We start from the raw sequence: 18099 nt of genomic DNA on the forward strand, positions 1-18099 counted from the left end.
GTGCTATATGCAGTCTAGGGACCTCCTTGCTTTGTACAAAATCATCAGTGCCCTTTTAAGCACATTTACAGGGTTAGACAGTAAGGACTACTATAGTAAATAGGGTATCATTTAGGTCTTCTGTATTTGTGTTAAATTAAACATGGCAGTAATGTTCATTATGTTGTTCTGTCATATGGTCAGTCAGAGTACCTGTGAGCATATTTGTATTTACAGTATACTTATTGTATAAGCTGCCAGTGCTGAGGAATTCTCTGTGGCTAACAACAGTAAGAGCATAATCCATATTCATTATCTGTAGGTGGACAATAGTGAAGCTTCAATAACAGAATGATTCATATTATACATATTAAATAAGTATACCCTGGTGGGGGAACCGATGGTGTTTTCTGCCCAGTTTCAATATATGATTTGTAATACTTGATGGAGGGCCAAGAAGCAGTTCTTTGGAATATTTATGCCTTCATGTCTGTGGGTATTTTTCCCAATCTGGAGTCAAAATGTATGCAGTGTAAATGGAGCATCTGGCATCTGTACTTATTAAGACCAGCCATGAATTGATTAAACAGCCTTTGCTTATCACATTTCTCACTCTTGAAATAAGTGAGAAATTAAGTAAGAAACTGAAGTATTGAAGTATTTTTAGTTTAAAAAGAGGAAATGAGATGTTTGCTTATTTACATTAAAAGCATTTCTTCAATTAAAGGTGGTGTTTGTCAGATGAAATGCAGATGAAAACCATTACGGTATATCCATGCAAAAATATATAATGTACTACACTTAACCATGAAAAAACAATATTGCTACTGTAGGATCAGAGAGCCTCCATACTGATGTACTATTATTGCGTGATTAGCTAATCCAGGGGAAGGCGAAAAAGAAGGTTTACATTTTCTTTGTCTGTAGGCTTATGGCAATAGTAGTGTGTGCTGAAAGTGAGCTCTTCCTGGGGTGCACCCAAAGCAAATGTCATCATGGATATAATATGACTGCTTTAGTTATTTAAATGGCAACAGACTGAACTTTTCTGGCTACATTCCTTTGTTCACTACTACTTGTTGTTTATTCCTGATAATCCCTGCAAAAACAGCACAGTGCTACCTAATGGTTCTGCTTAACAGTGAGCGGTTTTCACAAGGGATAATTGTTTGCTAGACCGTATCCATCTGGGAAATATGTTTGGGCTCTTCCTAACTGTGTTTAAAATGTATCTTATACCTTATATTACAAGATATATTACTTCACATAAGGAATATTAGTATTTGTGTGGTGAATTATACAGTAATCCATTCTTTGAATTGTATCTATCTTGGCAAAGATTTTTAATACAGTGTACTGTATAAGAACTATAAATTACATGTACAACAGACTTAGCCCTAAATGATCATTATGCACAAATTTGTATCTTACATATCTATTTCTTTTGTAGATCAAGGAGCCCCAGGAACAAAAAGAAAGATAAAATTAAAGACAGAAAGAGGTATTACTGATTTATTACTTTACATCTGATTGTATAGGTAAAAGCCTGACCAGTAGATGTAAAATGATTTCAGAGACAAGCACTAATCCTACAATAAAATATTAACCAGCCCTTCGATAGATGGTGCACATAGTGCTAATAGGTATTGGATCCGTTATCTTGAAAGTTATCTAGAAAGCTCCAAATTATGGAAAAACTCTCATAAAAAAGTCTCCCATATTATGCAAATAATCCACATTTATAAAAATGATTGCCTTTTTCTCTGTGATAATAAAACAGTACCTTGTACTTGATTACAACCAGTAACCAATGGTGCTTCTGCAATTTTCGTGAGTTTCTGTGCATGCGCAGTTGTCACTAAACAGAAAATTGCTCCAACTGCGCATGCGCCACCACGCCGATCTCATTCTGAAGATTACCAAAGAGAAGAAGATGGCACCTGTGAAGTCCGATGCCTAAATCTGCACCGAGGGGTAAGTAAAAAGTTAGGGGCATTTGCCCGGGGTAACACTTAGGCTGGGGGGAGGAGGGAGGGGGGTCTATGTAGGGTAGGGGGGTAGGGTTTTTTTAACTTTTGGGTTTGCTTCTCCTTTAAGGTATGGGGTGGGCTTGAGTTCACATATTAATGTTACTTTCCCCTTGTTTTCTTTCTTAGTACAGGTATGGGACCTGTTATCCAGAATACTCGGGACCTGGGATTTTCCAAATTATGGAAAGATCCATTATATGGAAAATCCCAGGTCCCGAGTATTCTGGATAACAGGTCCCATACTTGTACCAAGAAAGAAAACAAGGGGAAAGGAACATTAATATGTGCACTCAAGCCCACCCATGTAATGAAAAATGACCTCCCTCTCCATCCATTCAGATTGAGGGCTTTCACTCAAATCCCCTCAATGAGATTGTCTATGAAATGACATGCCTGCTTCCTTAGTGCACCCTAAATCCAATCAGATTGCTCTAAGTGGCAGTGGATAAGCAACCACATCCATTGGCCAGGGTAAGGGATATGTCAATCATATACAGGTATGTGACATGTTATCCAGAATGCTCGGGACCTGGGGTTTTCTGGATAACAGATCTTTCCGTAATTTGGATCTTCATACCATAAGTCTACTAGAAAATCATGTAAACATTAAATAAACCCAATAGGCTGGTTTTGCTTCCAATAAGGATTTATTATATCTTAGTTGGGATTGAGCACAAGCTACTGTTTTATTATTACAGAGAAAAAGGAATCCTTTTTTAAAAATGTGGATTATGTGATTATATTGGAGTCTTTGGGAGATGTTCACCTTTACATGAGAGTTGCTAATGGTTGGTTCACAGTCATAAGGTGGTCTTATGTGGCTGATGTTTTGGTATGTTGGGATTTAAAGGAAAGGCTTCAGAGGCACATTATGATTCACGAAGGGACAATGAGGAGTATGTTTACATGGTCACAGCTGCTGGTTCCAGTCTATTCTGTAGCACAGGGTATCAAGTTATAATAGATATTGCCAACCAGCATTTATTATATTAGTGAGATAAAAATGGTTTCTATTCACATTGCTGATACATTTTTTCCTACCTTTATAGGGAATTTATCTTATTCATTTCTCATTATTTGGTTGGGTTTAAATGCACATATTCATGTTTTAATTCTCAAATTTCTGAAAACATTTTGTTTCTATTGGTCCATATTAATGACAATGGGTGGACATTTGCTGTAGTGGTGCGACACTTACTGTAATAAAATGTTATAAAAGATACACGTAATGCATAAAAATTTAAAAATACTTTGCTACTGGTCTTATTACTTTTAACAACTAATCAGCAGGAAGCATTATTGGTCACTTGTTTAAAAGCAAACATCATATATTGGTTGCTATGGGTTACTGCACCTGGGCAAATGCAGTGCCTTTTATTAAATATAGGGGTTAGTGACTTATGGTTATCTATATTCTGGGTGTTGTTAGTCATGCATAGTAATATATTTGCTTCATTTTGCTAAAACTTGCTAAATCTGGAATTATTAAGAGATGTGCCAAACAAATGCTAAAATATGATACAGTTGGTAAACCAGTTCTGGGTAATAATTACTATAATTATATTTTTTATCTTCCTTTCTGAATAAATTTGATGTGGCAGATCTCACAGTGGGTCAACAACACGCAGAACCCACAGACACAGCAGCTGCAGTTCCCATAGTGCATCCCCTTCATCTGACTACAGCACCTCCAAGTCACCAAAGAGGTAGGCCAGAACAAGCATCAGTATGTCTGCTGTTCAACCATTTGCTCAAATAACTTCTTACTAGCTTCTAGTAGATCTAGCAACTGGACAAGTTGCTGGCATAATATTGTACTATGAGTAGCAATACCAGATTTTTTAATTTTAGTGAGGACATTTTGAATCTCAAATGGTAGAGAGTTAAAGCCCAGGAAGGAATAGGACCCAGTTGAAGCATGTGGAGATTGGATGGAGAATGAAACTAGGATGGAGTTGGCAAGGTAAAGTAAGGATAGGGTGAAGGTCTGATAGGGTGAAGGTACAGGACAGAGCAGCTAATGTAAAAGACCGGTAGGGACAGGATGTTAAACAAAGTGCAATACTAAAACACCTTTCAACGCGTAGAGGCCAGAAGCCCATAGTGCTCAGACACATGGGGGTTATTTATTAAAGTCCGATTTTTTTTTTCTGGTCTGACTTTTAAAGGGGAAAAACACAATTTGTTGTGATTTATTAAACCCAGATTGTGTTAAAAGTCTGAATAAAAAAGTACCCCAACTCAGACCTGCCAAGTTCATGTAGAAGTCAATGGCAGATCTCCTGTTGATATCCTAATCTGCGAAGGGTTTCATTCAATAATATGAAGATTTTGTGGTTTTCGGTCGTCAAATCCAAGAAGTCACAGGTTCCGGGCATCAAATCTGAAGACGTTGCACTTTTCGCGACAAATCTGAAAGATATAATAGAGGTAATGTGGCATTAAGGAGAAGTCTCTTTAGTCTGGAACACACTTTAAATTCCCAAGGTTCTTTTGAGGATAACAAAACAGTAATACATTAATTAAAGATGTATTTGGAGACCAAATGAATCTGAATGTATAAGAATTTTATTTAACTTTAAAAACTTTTCATTTACAACCTGGCTGGCCAGGAACCCAACATATTAAATGATTCAGGTAGATGATCGCTTAAAATCACAGTAATAGGATTTTTCCAAACCTCCTAGATTGTATTGAGATTCCCCTATTGAATGATTCCCCTGAAATATCGAACAATTCAGATTTTTTCACCATATTATCAATTTCTTTCCCGCACCAGAAATTTTCGGGAAAATGTATGATATGTAGGGGGGGGGGAGTCTGTACAGATTTGGTCAGAGTAGTTTTCAGAAAATAGTGAGAACTTTTCAGATTTTGATAAATAACCCCCATAGTCTAGCAACAGGTGAGTGAAAGAGGAAGGATTTCTAAGATTGGTCATTTAGAGTTTAGTATTTTTTTAAAATTCATACTCCATTTATGTCTATAATTGCATTCCCCCATCTGTGTACATTAGCAGTTCCATTGCATGAAAAGAGAAGTATAGCATGGGAAAGGTATTTTTTAACTATGGTCTTCTTTTTCCTTTACGTTTGGCTTGTTTTGGGTTATTTTCTGAAATCCTGTGTTTTGTGTGATAATTGAATTCTTTTGTGTGCCTGTCTTTCAACTGAATTTGATATAGGTCATCTACGGGCTTACAGCTTCATAGTACAATTGCATTGTTGATCTTCTAATATATTTTAATGTCTCTTAATGACCTTTTTTGGTCTTCTAATATGTTTTAATGTGTATACATTACCTTTAACACATTTTTAAATAAAATATCCAGGAATATGATTTAAATTTCTTAGTGTACCTGACAAGATGAATACTTCTGCTCATAAAAATAATGCCATGCCTGTTTCTTCTGATAGACAAAGCCCCAAGCACAGGCAAGATGGCCGGAAACCTTCTAACCAGAGATCCAGTCGTAGCCTGTCCTCGTCATGCAGTGGCCACAGTCGATCTGCTACAACCCACCAGAATGGACATAAGAGTGGCAATCACAATGGTCACCACAGTGATGGCATCGGAAATATTCAAGAGAAGCATTTGGATGTATGTAAACTTTTATGACTTTTTTAATATAATAAATATCCCAATTCACTTTGATTCTTATTTTAGGCTTCCTGTCACGTCTTACTTACATGCACATGGTGTCTATAAATTGTTTACTTGTCATACCATGTAACACTTGATATGGTTTGTCTTGATAGTAAGTGTTAAATACTGCAGAGGCAGGGTACATGGCCATTCCATGTGGCTATTTCCTAAGACACTTTCTTATGCCAGTCTATATATTAGAATTAAAATAGTTTGAAGGTAGCTGCTTTAAATAATACAACTAAGATGATTTTTTCTTCTCTACCACCTAAAAATAAGAACATTATAGCCAGTATAACAGAATAAACGTTCAGCCTGTTTTTGCAAGGCTGATTTTACCTACATACTGAAGGATGCAAACTGGCTATACAGTATATGAGTCTCTATATTCATTTCTGCAACTGTACTTAGAAGCTCTGAAATGTTAATTATCTAAAAGTTTATGCAGTAAAGTAGCTCTCTGTCCATAGAATCAAGATCACATGACTTTGTGTGAAACATGGCAATGGGTGTTTAAGTTGACCGTGTGCTACGATCCCTTTAAATTCAGTTTTGCTTTCCATTATATAGGCAAAAGGACAGGTTCAGTTCATTCATTAATATGTGCACAGAATAATTCTTTGCATATTGTTTTAATACCTAGGTGTAGAAGCTTCCATTTTGCTTACCTATGCACTGATAAACTTGATTATTCTGCCTAAGCAGCAGTTGTAACAGTTTATGACTCATGGTCATAAATAGAGATTGTTGTAAACTAGTATGACATCCTGCATAATATGTTTAACATATAATTATAGGTGATAAATCATATCCTCCTATATACTTTGTTCTCTGCTAAAGGTGCATTAGAGGGTTTTCTTCTATGGCCTTTCTTCTATGGTACATAAAAAGGAAGCCACTTCTCTTCCTTATACAAACAGCCTTGTATTACCTATTTAACATAGCTAGCTTCATTCATATTTTTCTGCTTACCTATTCCAGAATATAGTGGTGCAGGTATGCTATTGTAACTGGTATCAGCCAGAAAATATATTCTGTGAAGTCACCTGGCATTGGATGGTGTCTTACAACATAGCAATGTTTGGGCCTGAATGTTTTATTTTACATTACAACGTTCACCATCAAATGTTTGCCATGTATATTTTTTTTCTGTCTTGACACCTTGCTTTAACTGACTTTGAACCAAACAGAAAAATATATGTAAAATGTTAAACTCTTACAAACATCCCATTAAAAAATGTCCTTTTTATGGGACCAAGATAATTTAAATTAAATTAATTTAAATGCAGGGAGCAGATGCAACAGTAAAATTGCTTTGTATTCTTAACTAGGCAAAAGCTTTCTTATAATCATTATCCTTACATTGTATTACATGCACCACCAAACCTAATAGGCTTTTTACAACACTTACTATGACTTAAATATTCAAATTCAAGAAGTTTATATTGTTCATGGTATCTTAACTGTTTTAGAAGGGAATCATATTTGGATTCACTTGCGTTCGGTGTAACCACCAATTACTAAGAAACCTCAGGACTACCCAAGACCAATTATTATCAAGTCAGATATTACATGTACGGTACCATCATTCTTTATAATTAACTTTATTTGAAAATGCATATTATAAAGGTTAATTGTACATTTTTACTTCCTAATGATTACCATAGGAAACCGATTATAAATTGTACCATTTCCTTTGCTGCTCAAAATTGCACTGAATGTTCTGTATGGCATTCTTATATTAACAAGGGCCATGCATAAATAGGACAATATATCTAGCAGAACCTTTTTTACATAAAATAAAATGATGTGACTGGAAAAAATATATTTATATTTGCTTAGTTTATATTAGCTTAGTTTTGTTGCCCTGTAAATGAACTGAAATTTGTAAGAGATATTGTGATTAATTAACTGTTACAGTTAATTTTTTTTTAGTTTTAATTTGGAATCTGCATTGCACTCACGTGAACACTTTGAACTGTCCTTAGTGCATTCAAATTGCAGCTAATACTTTCATCTCAAGCTATAACTCCCTGAAACTTTTTTTTGCCTAATTGAAAATATTTTGCTTATAGACCAGTACCATCAAAATATGAAAACAATATTCTTAAATAATACTCATTTATTTTAACATATTATTGTTATGGTTTTATTTATTGCCTCCCTGCACAATGTTTGTACTTTTGGACCTACACCCTACACACCTAAACCTACACCCTCCCAATTTGCTATAATTTCAGTAACTTCAGATACATATAAAATACAATGCATATTAATGACCTGAACCTAAGATGACTACAAAGTAAAAATACACATACAGGTATGAGATCTGTTACCCCAAAACCTGTTACCCATAAAGCTCAGAATAACAGGAAGGCAGTCACCTATAGACTCCATTTTAATCAACAATTTTGATTTTTAAAATTAAATTGCTTTTTTTCTAATAAAACAGTATATTGTACTTGGTCCAAACTATGATATACAGTAATTAAACCTTATTGGAGGCAAAACAATCCTATTGGGTTTATTTAATGTGTAAATTAGTTTTAAGACTTAGGGGCAGATTTATCAAGGGTCAAATTTCGAGGGTTAAAAAACCCTCGAATTTGACCCTCAAAGTAAAATCCTTCAAATTTGAATATCGAATTCGAAGGATTTACCGCAAATACTTCCATCAAATGATCTAATAAAAATCGTTTGAACGATTTTAAGCGATCGATCAAAGGATTTTTATTCGACCACAAAAAACTTAGAAAAGTGCTGGGGAAGGTCCCCATAGGCTAACATTGAACCTCTGTAGGTTTAAAGTGGCGAAATATGAAGTCGAAGTATTTTTTAAAGAGACAGTACTTTGACTATTGAATGGTCGAATAGTCGACCGATTTTTACTTCGAATCGTTCGAATCATTCGGTTCGATCGAATTCGACCAATTCGATGGTCGAAGTACCCAAAAAAATACTTTGAAATTCGAATTTTTTTCAATTCGAAATATTCCCTCGAGTTTAGTAAATCTGCCCCCCATTGTATAAGATGCAAATTACAGAAATATCCCTTATCCAGAAAACCCCAGGTCCAGAGCATTCTGGATAATAGCTTCGATACTTGTGCCATGCATTTGGAGTGAAGGTAAAACTTTCACAAATAGAGAATTAGTGAAACATTTATAAAAAATGTGAAGAGAAATATTCTAAAGAAAATTGCCCCTAATTATTAAAAAAAGGGAAGAAAACAATGTTCATTTTCCTGCAAAACTTTATATTTATTTGTAAAAAATATGCCAAAGATATATATATAGAATTTTAATTAGAGAAAATTCATCTTCTTCCCACGGCTAAATTCGCTTTTATGGTGAGTTTTTTTCTTTAAATGTACCTGTGTTAAATAAATCTTAATATATTCATTATTTATGAAGGCACATACAGTAGAACATTTATATATTTTATGTAACTGGTTCTTTAAGTTTCCATTAGACAAAAAAGCTACAAGGGGTTGGAGGATATGGAGAATCAAATGAAGAACATGGAGATCATTTACACATAACACCGTTTATGTATTCTCTTTCCCTCTACATGCTCAGACTTTCATATTAGATATATGTAATTATAAATGAATGAGCTTTTTTAAATCAAATAATGTATTAACATAATTCTAAAGCTGTAAATGTGTATATATTCATTAATCTTCTCCTGCCTCATACAAGGAACTTGTCAAGTACAGATTTTATTTATCATTTATAGTATCTGAACATATGCTTCAGGGCACTGAATACTGTAATCAAATCACAAATAGGTGGTTTGTATATGAAACACCTTCTATAAATCAAAAGGAATCTGTAACTCATCTATCCAAAATGATCATTGTGAAATATGCTGTCTTTTGGAAAAGAAAACCAGTATGTAAAAACATGTGCAACATTCTAAAGCAAGAAACTGCACCAACAGGTGTAATTTATTTGGCATTATTGCAAGATGCCCTGTTAAACCTACTTATTGACAGATACACTCTCAAACAACATACACATAATTCTCTTCTTTTTATTGAAATATGCTAACTTTATGTCCTCGACTTTGTATGGCTGAATATCACACATTTCCTGTTTTTGTTTTGCTTTCCTATCTTCTGGATATCAACAACATACAATCTGTCAGATCTCATGAAGGTCTTATCATCTTTGATATTTATAGTATGGGGATGTTCAATTTGGTGCCCATTCAGCAGCAGCACTCTGGCTGTTGCATACCTCCCAATTGTTCCTCTATATTTGGAGAATCTCAAATTCCCAAAAATCTCAGGACTTGTTGGAAAGAGGGCTGAGGTTGTGTCTGGTTGTTAAGGGTGTAGCATGGTCTAAATTGTACCAATTTTTAATTTTATACCTTTGGAAAATATTTTTTTTTTTTCTAAAAACACCAAAAGCATATAAGCTGGATATTATGAACTCCTAAAAGTGTGATATCATCAACAGAGAAAGTATTTTTGCCTGAAAATAATGTGTATGGTTTAGTGAAAAAAAGTTGCATTATAAATATATATATTTGCATTTTTAAATGTTATAGCCACTTGTCTAGCTGCACATTATCTTGTACATGCGCCTATGTATAACATGAGTTGCTTTCCCTTTTGTGAATAAAGCACAAAGTACTGGGCAAACCTGGAACGCACACCTGCCTTTAGTAGAGTCTACTTTGCATATTCTATTCTTTGCTTGTGTAGGTGCAACCCAGACACACATCACTGCATCTAAAATGACACATTTCACATTCCTATTGAAGTCAATCAGTTGCACTCAAGCTGCAACACATGTTTTTTACTGGACCCACACTATAATGAAATTCTGGTAAAAATCCTGCATTCTGTGCTTTGCTTGTTGCACTTACATTTAATAATGCTTCAGTTCTAACTACTGTTTCTCACTCTTGATTGTAGTTCAGTATCACCCCCTAAAAGACTCCAAGAGTTCTTTTTTCTCCTATATCTCAGATCTAAAATTTTTATTATACACAAAAGTGGAAACAATTATACAGTATATATGGTTGGTAAGGACCAGCACTCTCTTGCATTCAATTTTAAACAAAAACGCTGCATTTCACATACCTATTCTGTCCAGTGTTTTGGTTAATGTTAAGACCTTTACCTTGATAAATGTCTTAATGTGGACTGAAATGTTGGACACAAGTGGTATGTGAAATAGAGTTTTTTAAAAATTGAATACAGGAGAGTGCTGGTCCTTACCAACAATATTCCTTCTTAACTGACCATCATTTGGAGATGAGTTTGGACACATTGACATATACAGTATATATATATATATATATATATATATATATATATATATATATATATATATATATATATATATATATATATATATTGACAAATACTGGCACTCTTAGTGCGCCTGGGTACAAACCACAATAGCGATTATTCACATCTCTTTGAGGAAGTTGCATTTGAAGGACTTGAAAATTAAATATACTTTATTAGAGGCAAGAAATATCATTTCTGCTGTTATATCAGCCTTTGTCAAAGTTACACAGTGCAGTACAGACCACCCTTAAATACATAACATTTGGTAGGAACTCTTGATATGAACATAGTAACATAGTAAGTTAGGTTGAGAAAAGACACACCTCTATAAAGTCCAACCTTTTAACTCTATTTTAACCTGTCTAACTGTTAGTTGATCCAGAGGAAGGCAAAAAAACCCCACTTCTTCACAGCTCTCATTGTAAAAAAAAACCCTTCCGAATATTTAAGCGGAACCTTCTTACTTCTAATCGGAATGGGTGACCTTCATACACACCTTTTTATTTGTCTTGATCCATTATACTGTAATCCTTACCTGCATCTTGGATATTATCTTTGTCAATATTTAAATTAAGGACATTGTGGTTTTGATTTAAAATGATCTAACCTTTGTTAGGGTCTCTGGACTTTTAACTATTCTGAACTTTTGAATTGGGTACTCCTTCTCTACTAAATTGTTTTCACTATTTGGTTCAGTTTTTTATTATTTTCCTGCTATATTGTTAAATTTCACTATACTGTCACTCCCTACATACCTTATGGACATGTCATTTCCTACGTACCTTATAGGCGTGTCTCTTTGATTATCTTGGTTTTCTACACTGTTATCATAAAAGCCATGACATACTACTACCTATTATGATCTATAGACTGCAGTCTCGATCCAGTATGGCCAGTGTATATATCTTAACACTATAGGTGCACATGATAAATCAACTTATAGTACTAAGAGTAGCCCAGTATTGGTGAGTGTCCCCCTTGTATGGTTGGGGTTCTAGTACCATACTGAGGAACCCTTACACATGTTTATAACTATGGACTGCTCGTTACACAGCATACTGTATGTTGACCAACCCCGTGGCGGGACAACTTATGCTTTCAGTATCTTGCAACAGGCATACTGTAAGGCCTTAGATTTTGGTCCTGAGTGGACTATAGGCACTGCGTATAGCCAATTAATTACTTATAGTGTGTTATAGTTGTTGATGGCACCAATGTATAGCAATATGGTTGTACAGTATAGAATTGTAAAATAGCTATAGGGAAGTGACCCTGTCTTTACACTTACACATTTATTCTTTTTACTTACTTTTGTTTCTTTTTTGATTTTATTCTCTTGGTTTTATTTTATTGATTTTTTAACTTGTGTTGGAATTTGATTTAAAACGGACACAAACAAATGTAGCAATGTTCACTGGGGAATTTATGTGATACAAACATTGCAATTACCTTTATTGGGTAACATTACTACTAAATTAAAATACATTGGTATATTTATGTTCTGTGGGGCACGTATGTGGGGGGTGGATTAAGATGTTTCACCATGAACAAATATATATATATATATATATATATATATATATATATATATATATATATATAAATAAAAAAAGTGGCTATATATTTTATTCTGTTTCTTCTAAGTGTCACATTATTTTCAGGCTTAAATATTTTTGAATTATACTATCACCTCAGTGTAGATTATGGATACTGAGGTTCTGTATATGGACCCATCATTGTCTGTTGAACTCTTTAACTACATTTAACTCATTTAACTACATACAATGATATTTCAAGATACAAAGATATTTTATAGGTACAGTATTAGACAGGAACCACAAATAAAAAGCATAACATATAAACTAACCTCGCAGTAATCTTCTCTGACGTATTTAATATTTCCATATCTTATCCAACCAATGGAGCTCTTGAATGATGTTTTTGTAAGTGGAAATAATAGTGAACACATTACTAAATTCCTGTACAATAAAACATAAACATTTATGAAACGTTTTCGCATCATGATTAAAGTGGCACAGTATATTCCCTCTTTGTCTTGATGTCTGAACAGTATGATAAAGTGCATGTTTAGTATATTTTAGACTAACCTAGAATAATTTATTTCTATTTTTTTAATCCCATCTGTGTTTTCCTTTAGCCTGTCATTTGAAAAGCGGTAATTCTTCTTGACTTATTTTAGGGAGAAATGGTCTTTTTAGTGTCCTTTCGCTCATTTCTTCATTTTCTTTTCATAAACAGAGATGCAAGTTATTATTTTTTTATCTGTGATGTTCTAGATTTTTTTTTCTTAATGTGTGTTTGTCATTGTGGGCTTTTTTTTAGTAGTAAACCAGAAATCTGTATTTTTTTCTTACAAAATTATATTTTTGTAGTTAATTTAAAAGGGAAGATAACTGACGAGTGCTGTAGCTATTCTATGATAAGTAAACACACTTCAATTAGAAAGCAGACGTTCCTGTTAATAACCCAGACTATGTATATGAGTTGTTACTGGTGTGGGTGTATAGTTTCTGTCTAAATGTGGAAAAGAGATGAATTAGACATGTTATATGCTTTCTAAGACACAGATGGAGATTATAATTTACTTTACATTATTCATTCATCAAGCAGCCACTTTTTATTATTCTTTAGGGCTAAACTATGGCCTGCTTTAGTGTATTTTATATATTTATATTTTTAGTGTATTATCTAAGATTAGGTGTATTTTTGTAGGCAGTATTGCTACATTTATGGTAACAGACACATACATTTATATACAGGTATGGGTTTCCTTATCCAGAATCCCATTATCCAGAAAGGGAAGGCCATCTTTTTCTTTGTAATAATAAAACAGTACCTTGGACTTTATCCCAACTAAAATATAATTAATCCTTATTGAAGACAATAAAATCCTATTTGGTTTAATTAATGTTTCGATGATTAAGAGAGACCCAAATTACAGAAAGACCTCAAGATCCCAAGCATTCTGGATAACAGGTCCCATGCCTGTATATAAAATACATATATATTTTATGCCTTAGCTATGATATTTACCATAAACCACAGAAAATAATTGTAGTTTAAATATAGCTGGTGCTGGTGGCTAATACATTCAAATATGAAAGTACAGCATATTCTGTGCCCTCATATTTTACTTTTTGATGAAAAGAGCATGAGAAATAACTACTTATAAATAGGCCTTTAAAATGAAGATGGCACATTAAATATGTAGGGGGCTAGATCTACCTGTGTAATAAAGTAGTGAACTCAAATATCTGTCTAAAGTATAACTTTATCATTATTATGCTTTTTGCACCTTCTGTTTTAGAGCAGAATTGAAGAACAACACAACATTTCTTTAGCAACAAGGCCCTGCCTCTTATATCTATCAGTGACTTATAACAGCAGGGGATCACTGAGCACAGTTAAGCTGTACACCTCCACAAAAATATCTGAGGGTCTGGTTGACTTCCCTTTTAAATAGTGACTAAAATTTGCCATTTCATTCTGTTTGGCTTCCACTTCTGCTCTTTAACATTTCACTCTCTCCACGCTCTTCCTACTGGCCTTCAGTTACCTTTAGTATAAAAAAGGCCTTCAAATGGTTTATATGTGTGTTTGCTGGTGACAGTGCATGATCTTTACCGTTTAATAATGACACCCAGAAAGCTTCATACCTGCTCATTTTAACCTTTTCCCTAATTCTTCATGAAATGGCGAGTAATAAAAAGGGCATTCAAACGGTACAGTGCATTGGTGTAAGCAAGACCCATTATAGTTAAGGATTATGAAAGTCATTACTAAAAGAGTCATTGTCTTTTTCCCCCATTTCTGCGCTCCAAATGTGGAGATTGTTGTTTTCTTTTTATTATTGCATTCCTATATCTGACATTAAAAGAAGGTAGGTATGTGTCTGCCGCTGCACGTTCACATCTGCAGATGAGCCTGTTAAAACACAGTAGCTTATTTTAATTGTTCATTTTCTCTTTCTCTTGTTTTTCATTATTTTATGTTATGTCCATTTCTTCCTGATTAGAACGTTACTTAAATAAATAAATAATAACTTTTAATTATCAAAATATGAAAAAAAGGTTACAAATACCCCACCAAGCCTTGTATTCCCATGTACATGTATGCATATATGTACTTAGGAAGAAGTGTGTTTCAGTCCTATTGGGGGGTTTCAGAATTCAAGGGCAAAGTTAACAATATTTTCATTATTTAATGGCAGTGATGTGATTTACGGTGCTTTTAATATCCAAGTACTTGATTAAAGCTCTTCTGATATGAATTATCCGAAACTGAACAAATATTGTATAGCTTTAAAGTTAAATTTATGCAAGTCTGATTAAAAATGTGTAGAATAATGATTGTGAATCCAATTTTACTACTACTGTACTTCTTTATCCAATATACATTAGCCATATGCACATAAGGCACTTGTACTGTTGCCTGTAAGCCTTGATTCTGAGTTGTAGCTTTGATGTCAGACGGGGCCGCCAGACAAAATCTTTTTGTTTTACTAGTCTAGCATAACATTGTTATGCTACTACATAGGAGCCATATGTAGTAGCAAGAAGTCAGCACAACGATTATCAAATTCTATGAAGTCAGTGCACGTTACTTCAATGGCCACTTTCCTTTGGAATCATCATAGTCTAAATCGGTAGAGCAAACATGTTGCATCCCATGTGTGTATGGCTCCTGAGCTAGGTAGAATAATTTTGAAACAGCACCACCATATTTTTCTTATTTCTTAAAAGCCTTTAATTGTGCATAGGGGCATCACAGCAGCTGTGATGCCCCTATGCACAATTAAAGGCTTTTAAAAAAGAAAAATATGGTGGTGCTGTTTCAAAATTCTTCTACCTAGCTCAGGAGCCATACACACATGGGATGCAACATGTTTGCTCTACCGATTTAGACTGTAAAGAAAATCATGATATATTTTTCCATTTAATTTCTTATGATGTCACACAGCGGTTTTTAGCCTCAATCCAGACTCATTTTTAATGTAACTATTTGTAGTATTATTGAGAAAGTTCATTCCACATTTTTATCAGTGTAGGATAAGTCAACTTTTATACTTTGCTTTGTAGAATGACAAGCACTGTTAAAAAAATAAAAATGTATTTTATATATTCTTTTACTTTTTTATGTTTAGGAATCCAAAATAGTGTATTCGGTGCATCCCTAATTTCACTATTATTCTAGAGAATTATAATAATAAATAATTATATTATAATTTAATAATAAATATTATTCTAAATATTTCTTGGAAATGCATAGCTGTATTTGAGTGGCATACAGAATAACCAAGGAGATTTTAGGAAAAAAAAATTATTCCACAACCAAAAGAGATTTAATGATGAATATATCTTTGATTAATACATGGAACTAGTAATTTTAAATAGAATACACAGATTCATTTTAGACATCATAAAATATACTCATAAAAGTCTCTTTTAAGAGGGGTAGACAATAGTACATTATTTTGGACCACATTTTTACATACCTAAGTCTGTAAATACAACGTAAGCATAGATTATAGCGTGCAAGTTTGCAGATAGATAAAGTAGTATAACAGACTAAAATTAAAAAATTATCTGAAGACAACAATAGGTTTCAGTGGATGAGACTGGGCCAAGAGTGTATTGTATATTTCTATTGAAATTGGAAAGTCTTGTAATAAATTTTAGTATTGGCTTAGTTCACTATAGTACATGGTTCATTTTGAGTATAATATAATAAGTAAGTATGGTATGAAGTGGTTGTTTAAAAGGACAGGGGGAGTCATTTATAAACACTGGGCCAATTCGCCCCCGGGCAGTAACCCATGTCAACTAATCAAATGTTTGCTTTTATTGTTCAACCTGCAGCTGTCTGAATAAAGCCAGTCACTGATTGGTTGCTATGGGTTCCCAGGAGTAAATTTGCCCAGAGTTTATAAATGAGCCCCAGTACGTCTGAAATGCCTTGTTTTGCATATACAGGTGCATGACCCCGATGGTACAAAAAATACCATTATCTTCCCTCTATGCCTTGAGTTGTGCTTTGGTGTTATATGTTAAATACAACCGAATATGAAATTAGCACAGGGAGCAGAAAAAAGTAGCTTTGTCCTGGAGCCTCTTAACACCCAACATTCCATCTCACCATCACCAGTAATATGAATAGGGTGGCATATCATAGATGACATGTCCTTCTGTTTCTAGATCTCTAACATTCCATTTTAACTGTAGTTTTATGAATATATTTTTCTGTTGAGATTTCACATGGCCTGGTATTATTACAGTAAATTTAGGAATATACCGGCTTTAAATATTTTAGCCCCATTTACTCCCCTCATTTTCATTAGCCACTAACAGACTATTGCTTTATTTAAGTATTAAAACAAATGCTAGGTAAATCATCCAAGACATATTAGAGGCGGGGCCAAATGATGGTAGATTACATCCTTCTAAAGAGGCACAAAATACAGTTTTTGTGGGGTAGATATCTCTGTTGATGAGGGTTGTTGTACAAGTTAGGTGCTACAGCAGGTCATTATATCAGCAATATCCAACCAGAGCTGAAACTTTAAGTTGAGAAGCAATAATTTTGTAAAATAAAAATGCTGCTTTAATATAACAGTCAGGAAACTCCAATAGCAACATTAGAAATGTTAAACACTGCCATGCTAGTGCATTGTCCTTAGTAATTGTGTTGGCATAGCTTCGTTTTTTTTATAAGCAGGCCTTTCATATCAATTCATCTAAAGCCATTTTTGTGTATTAACATAAAAATTAATTAGTGATAGGGCTATTGATCAAAAACATGACACGACTTCTATAAGATTGTACTGCCGTAAGTAGTAAGTCACAATGAGTTCCTGCTACACAGGTTTAGGCACAGGGAGTAATTGGTCCATGCTTCAAAAGTAAGGACAGGAGACAGAGCAATGAAATATGGGCCTACATGAGTCAGGTGACTTATCCTTTAGTCCTTTCCACTATATTCCACCATATTCAACCAGTTCTAAGAATCATAGCCTAGCCGATGCATATAAATATATATGAAAGTTAAAAAAATACATATACTGTTATATTTCGAGCATCCATCTATACTCTGTGCCTTGTAAAGAACTGGCTTAATTTA

The 18099-nt window shown here is 33.9% G+C and overlaps 1 protein-coding gene across 2 annotated transcripts in view; it reads left to right on the forward strand.

The window, feature by feature from the left end:
• The window catches only part of srrm3.S (serine/arginine repetitive matrix 3 S homeolog), a 193952-nt gene that overhangs the window by 169559 nt on the left and 6294 nt on the right, over positions 1–18099 (forward strand). For both annotated transcript variants that reach the window (XM_018249637.2, XM_018249638.2), the window contains 3 exons: positions 1430–1480; positions 3611–3715; positions 5426–5609. In XM_018249637.2, coding sequence (XP_018105126.1) covers positions 1430–1480; positions 3611–3715; positions 5426–5609 — 340 coding nt within the window. The remainder of the gene's footprint in view (positions 1–1429; positions 1481–3610; positions 3716–5425; positions 5610–18099) is intronic.

This window comes from Xenopus laevis, chromosome 2S (genome assembly GCF_017654675.1).
Source record: "Xenopus laevis strain J_2021 chromosome 2S, Xenopus_laevis_v10.1, whole genome shotgun sequence".
Taxonomy (NCBI): Eukaryota; Metazoa; Chordata; class Amphibia; order Anura; family Pipidae; genus Xenopus; species Xenopus laevis.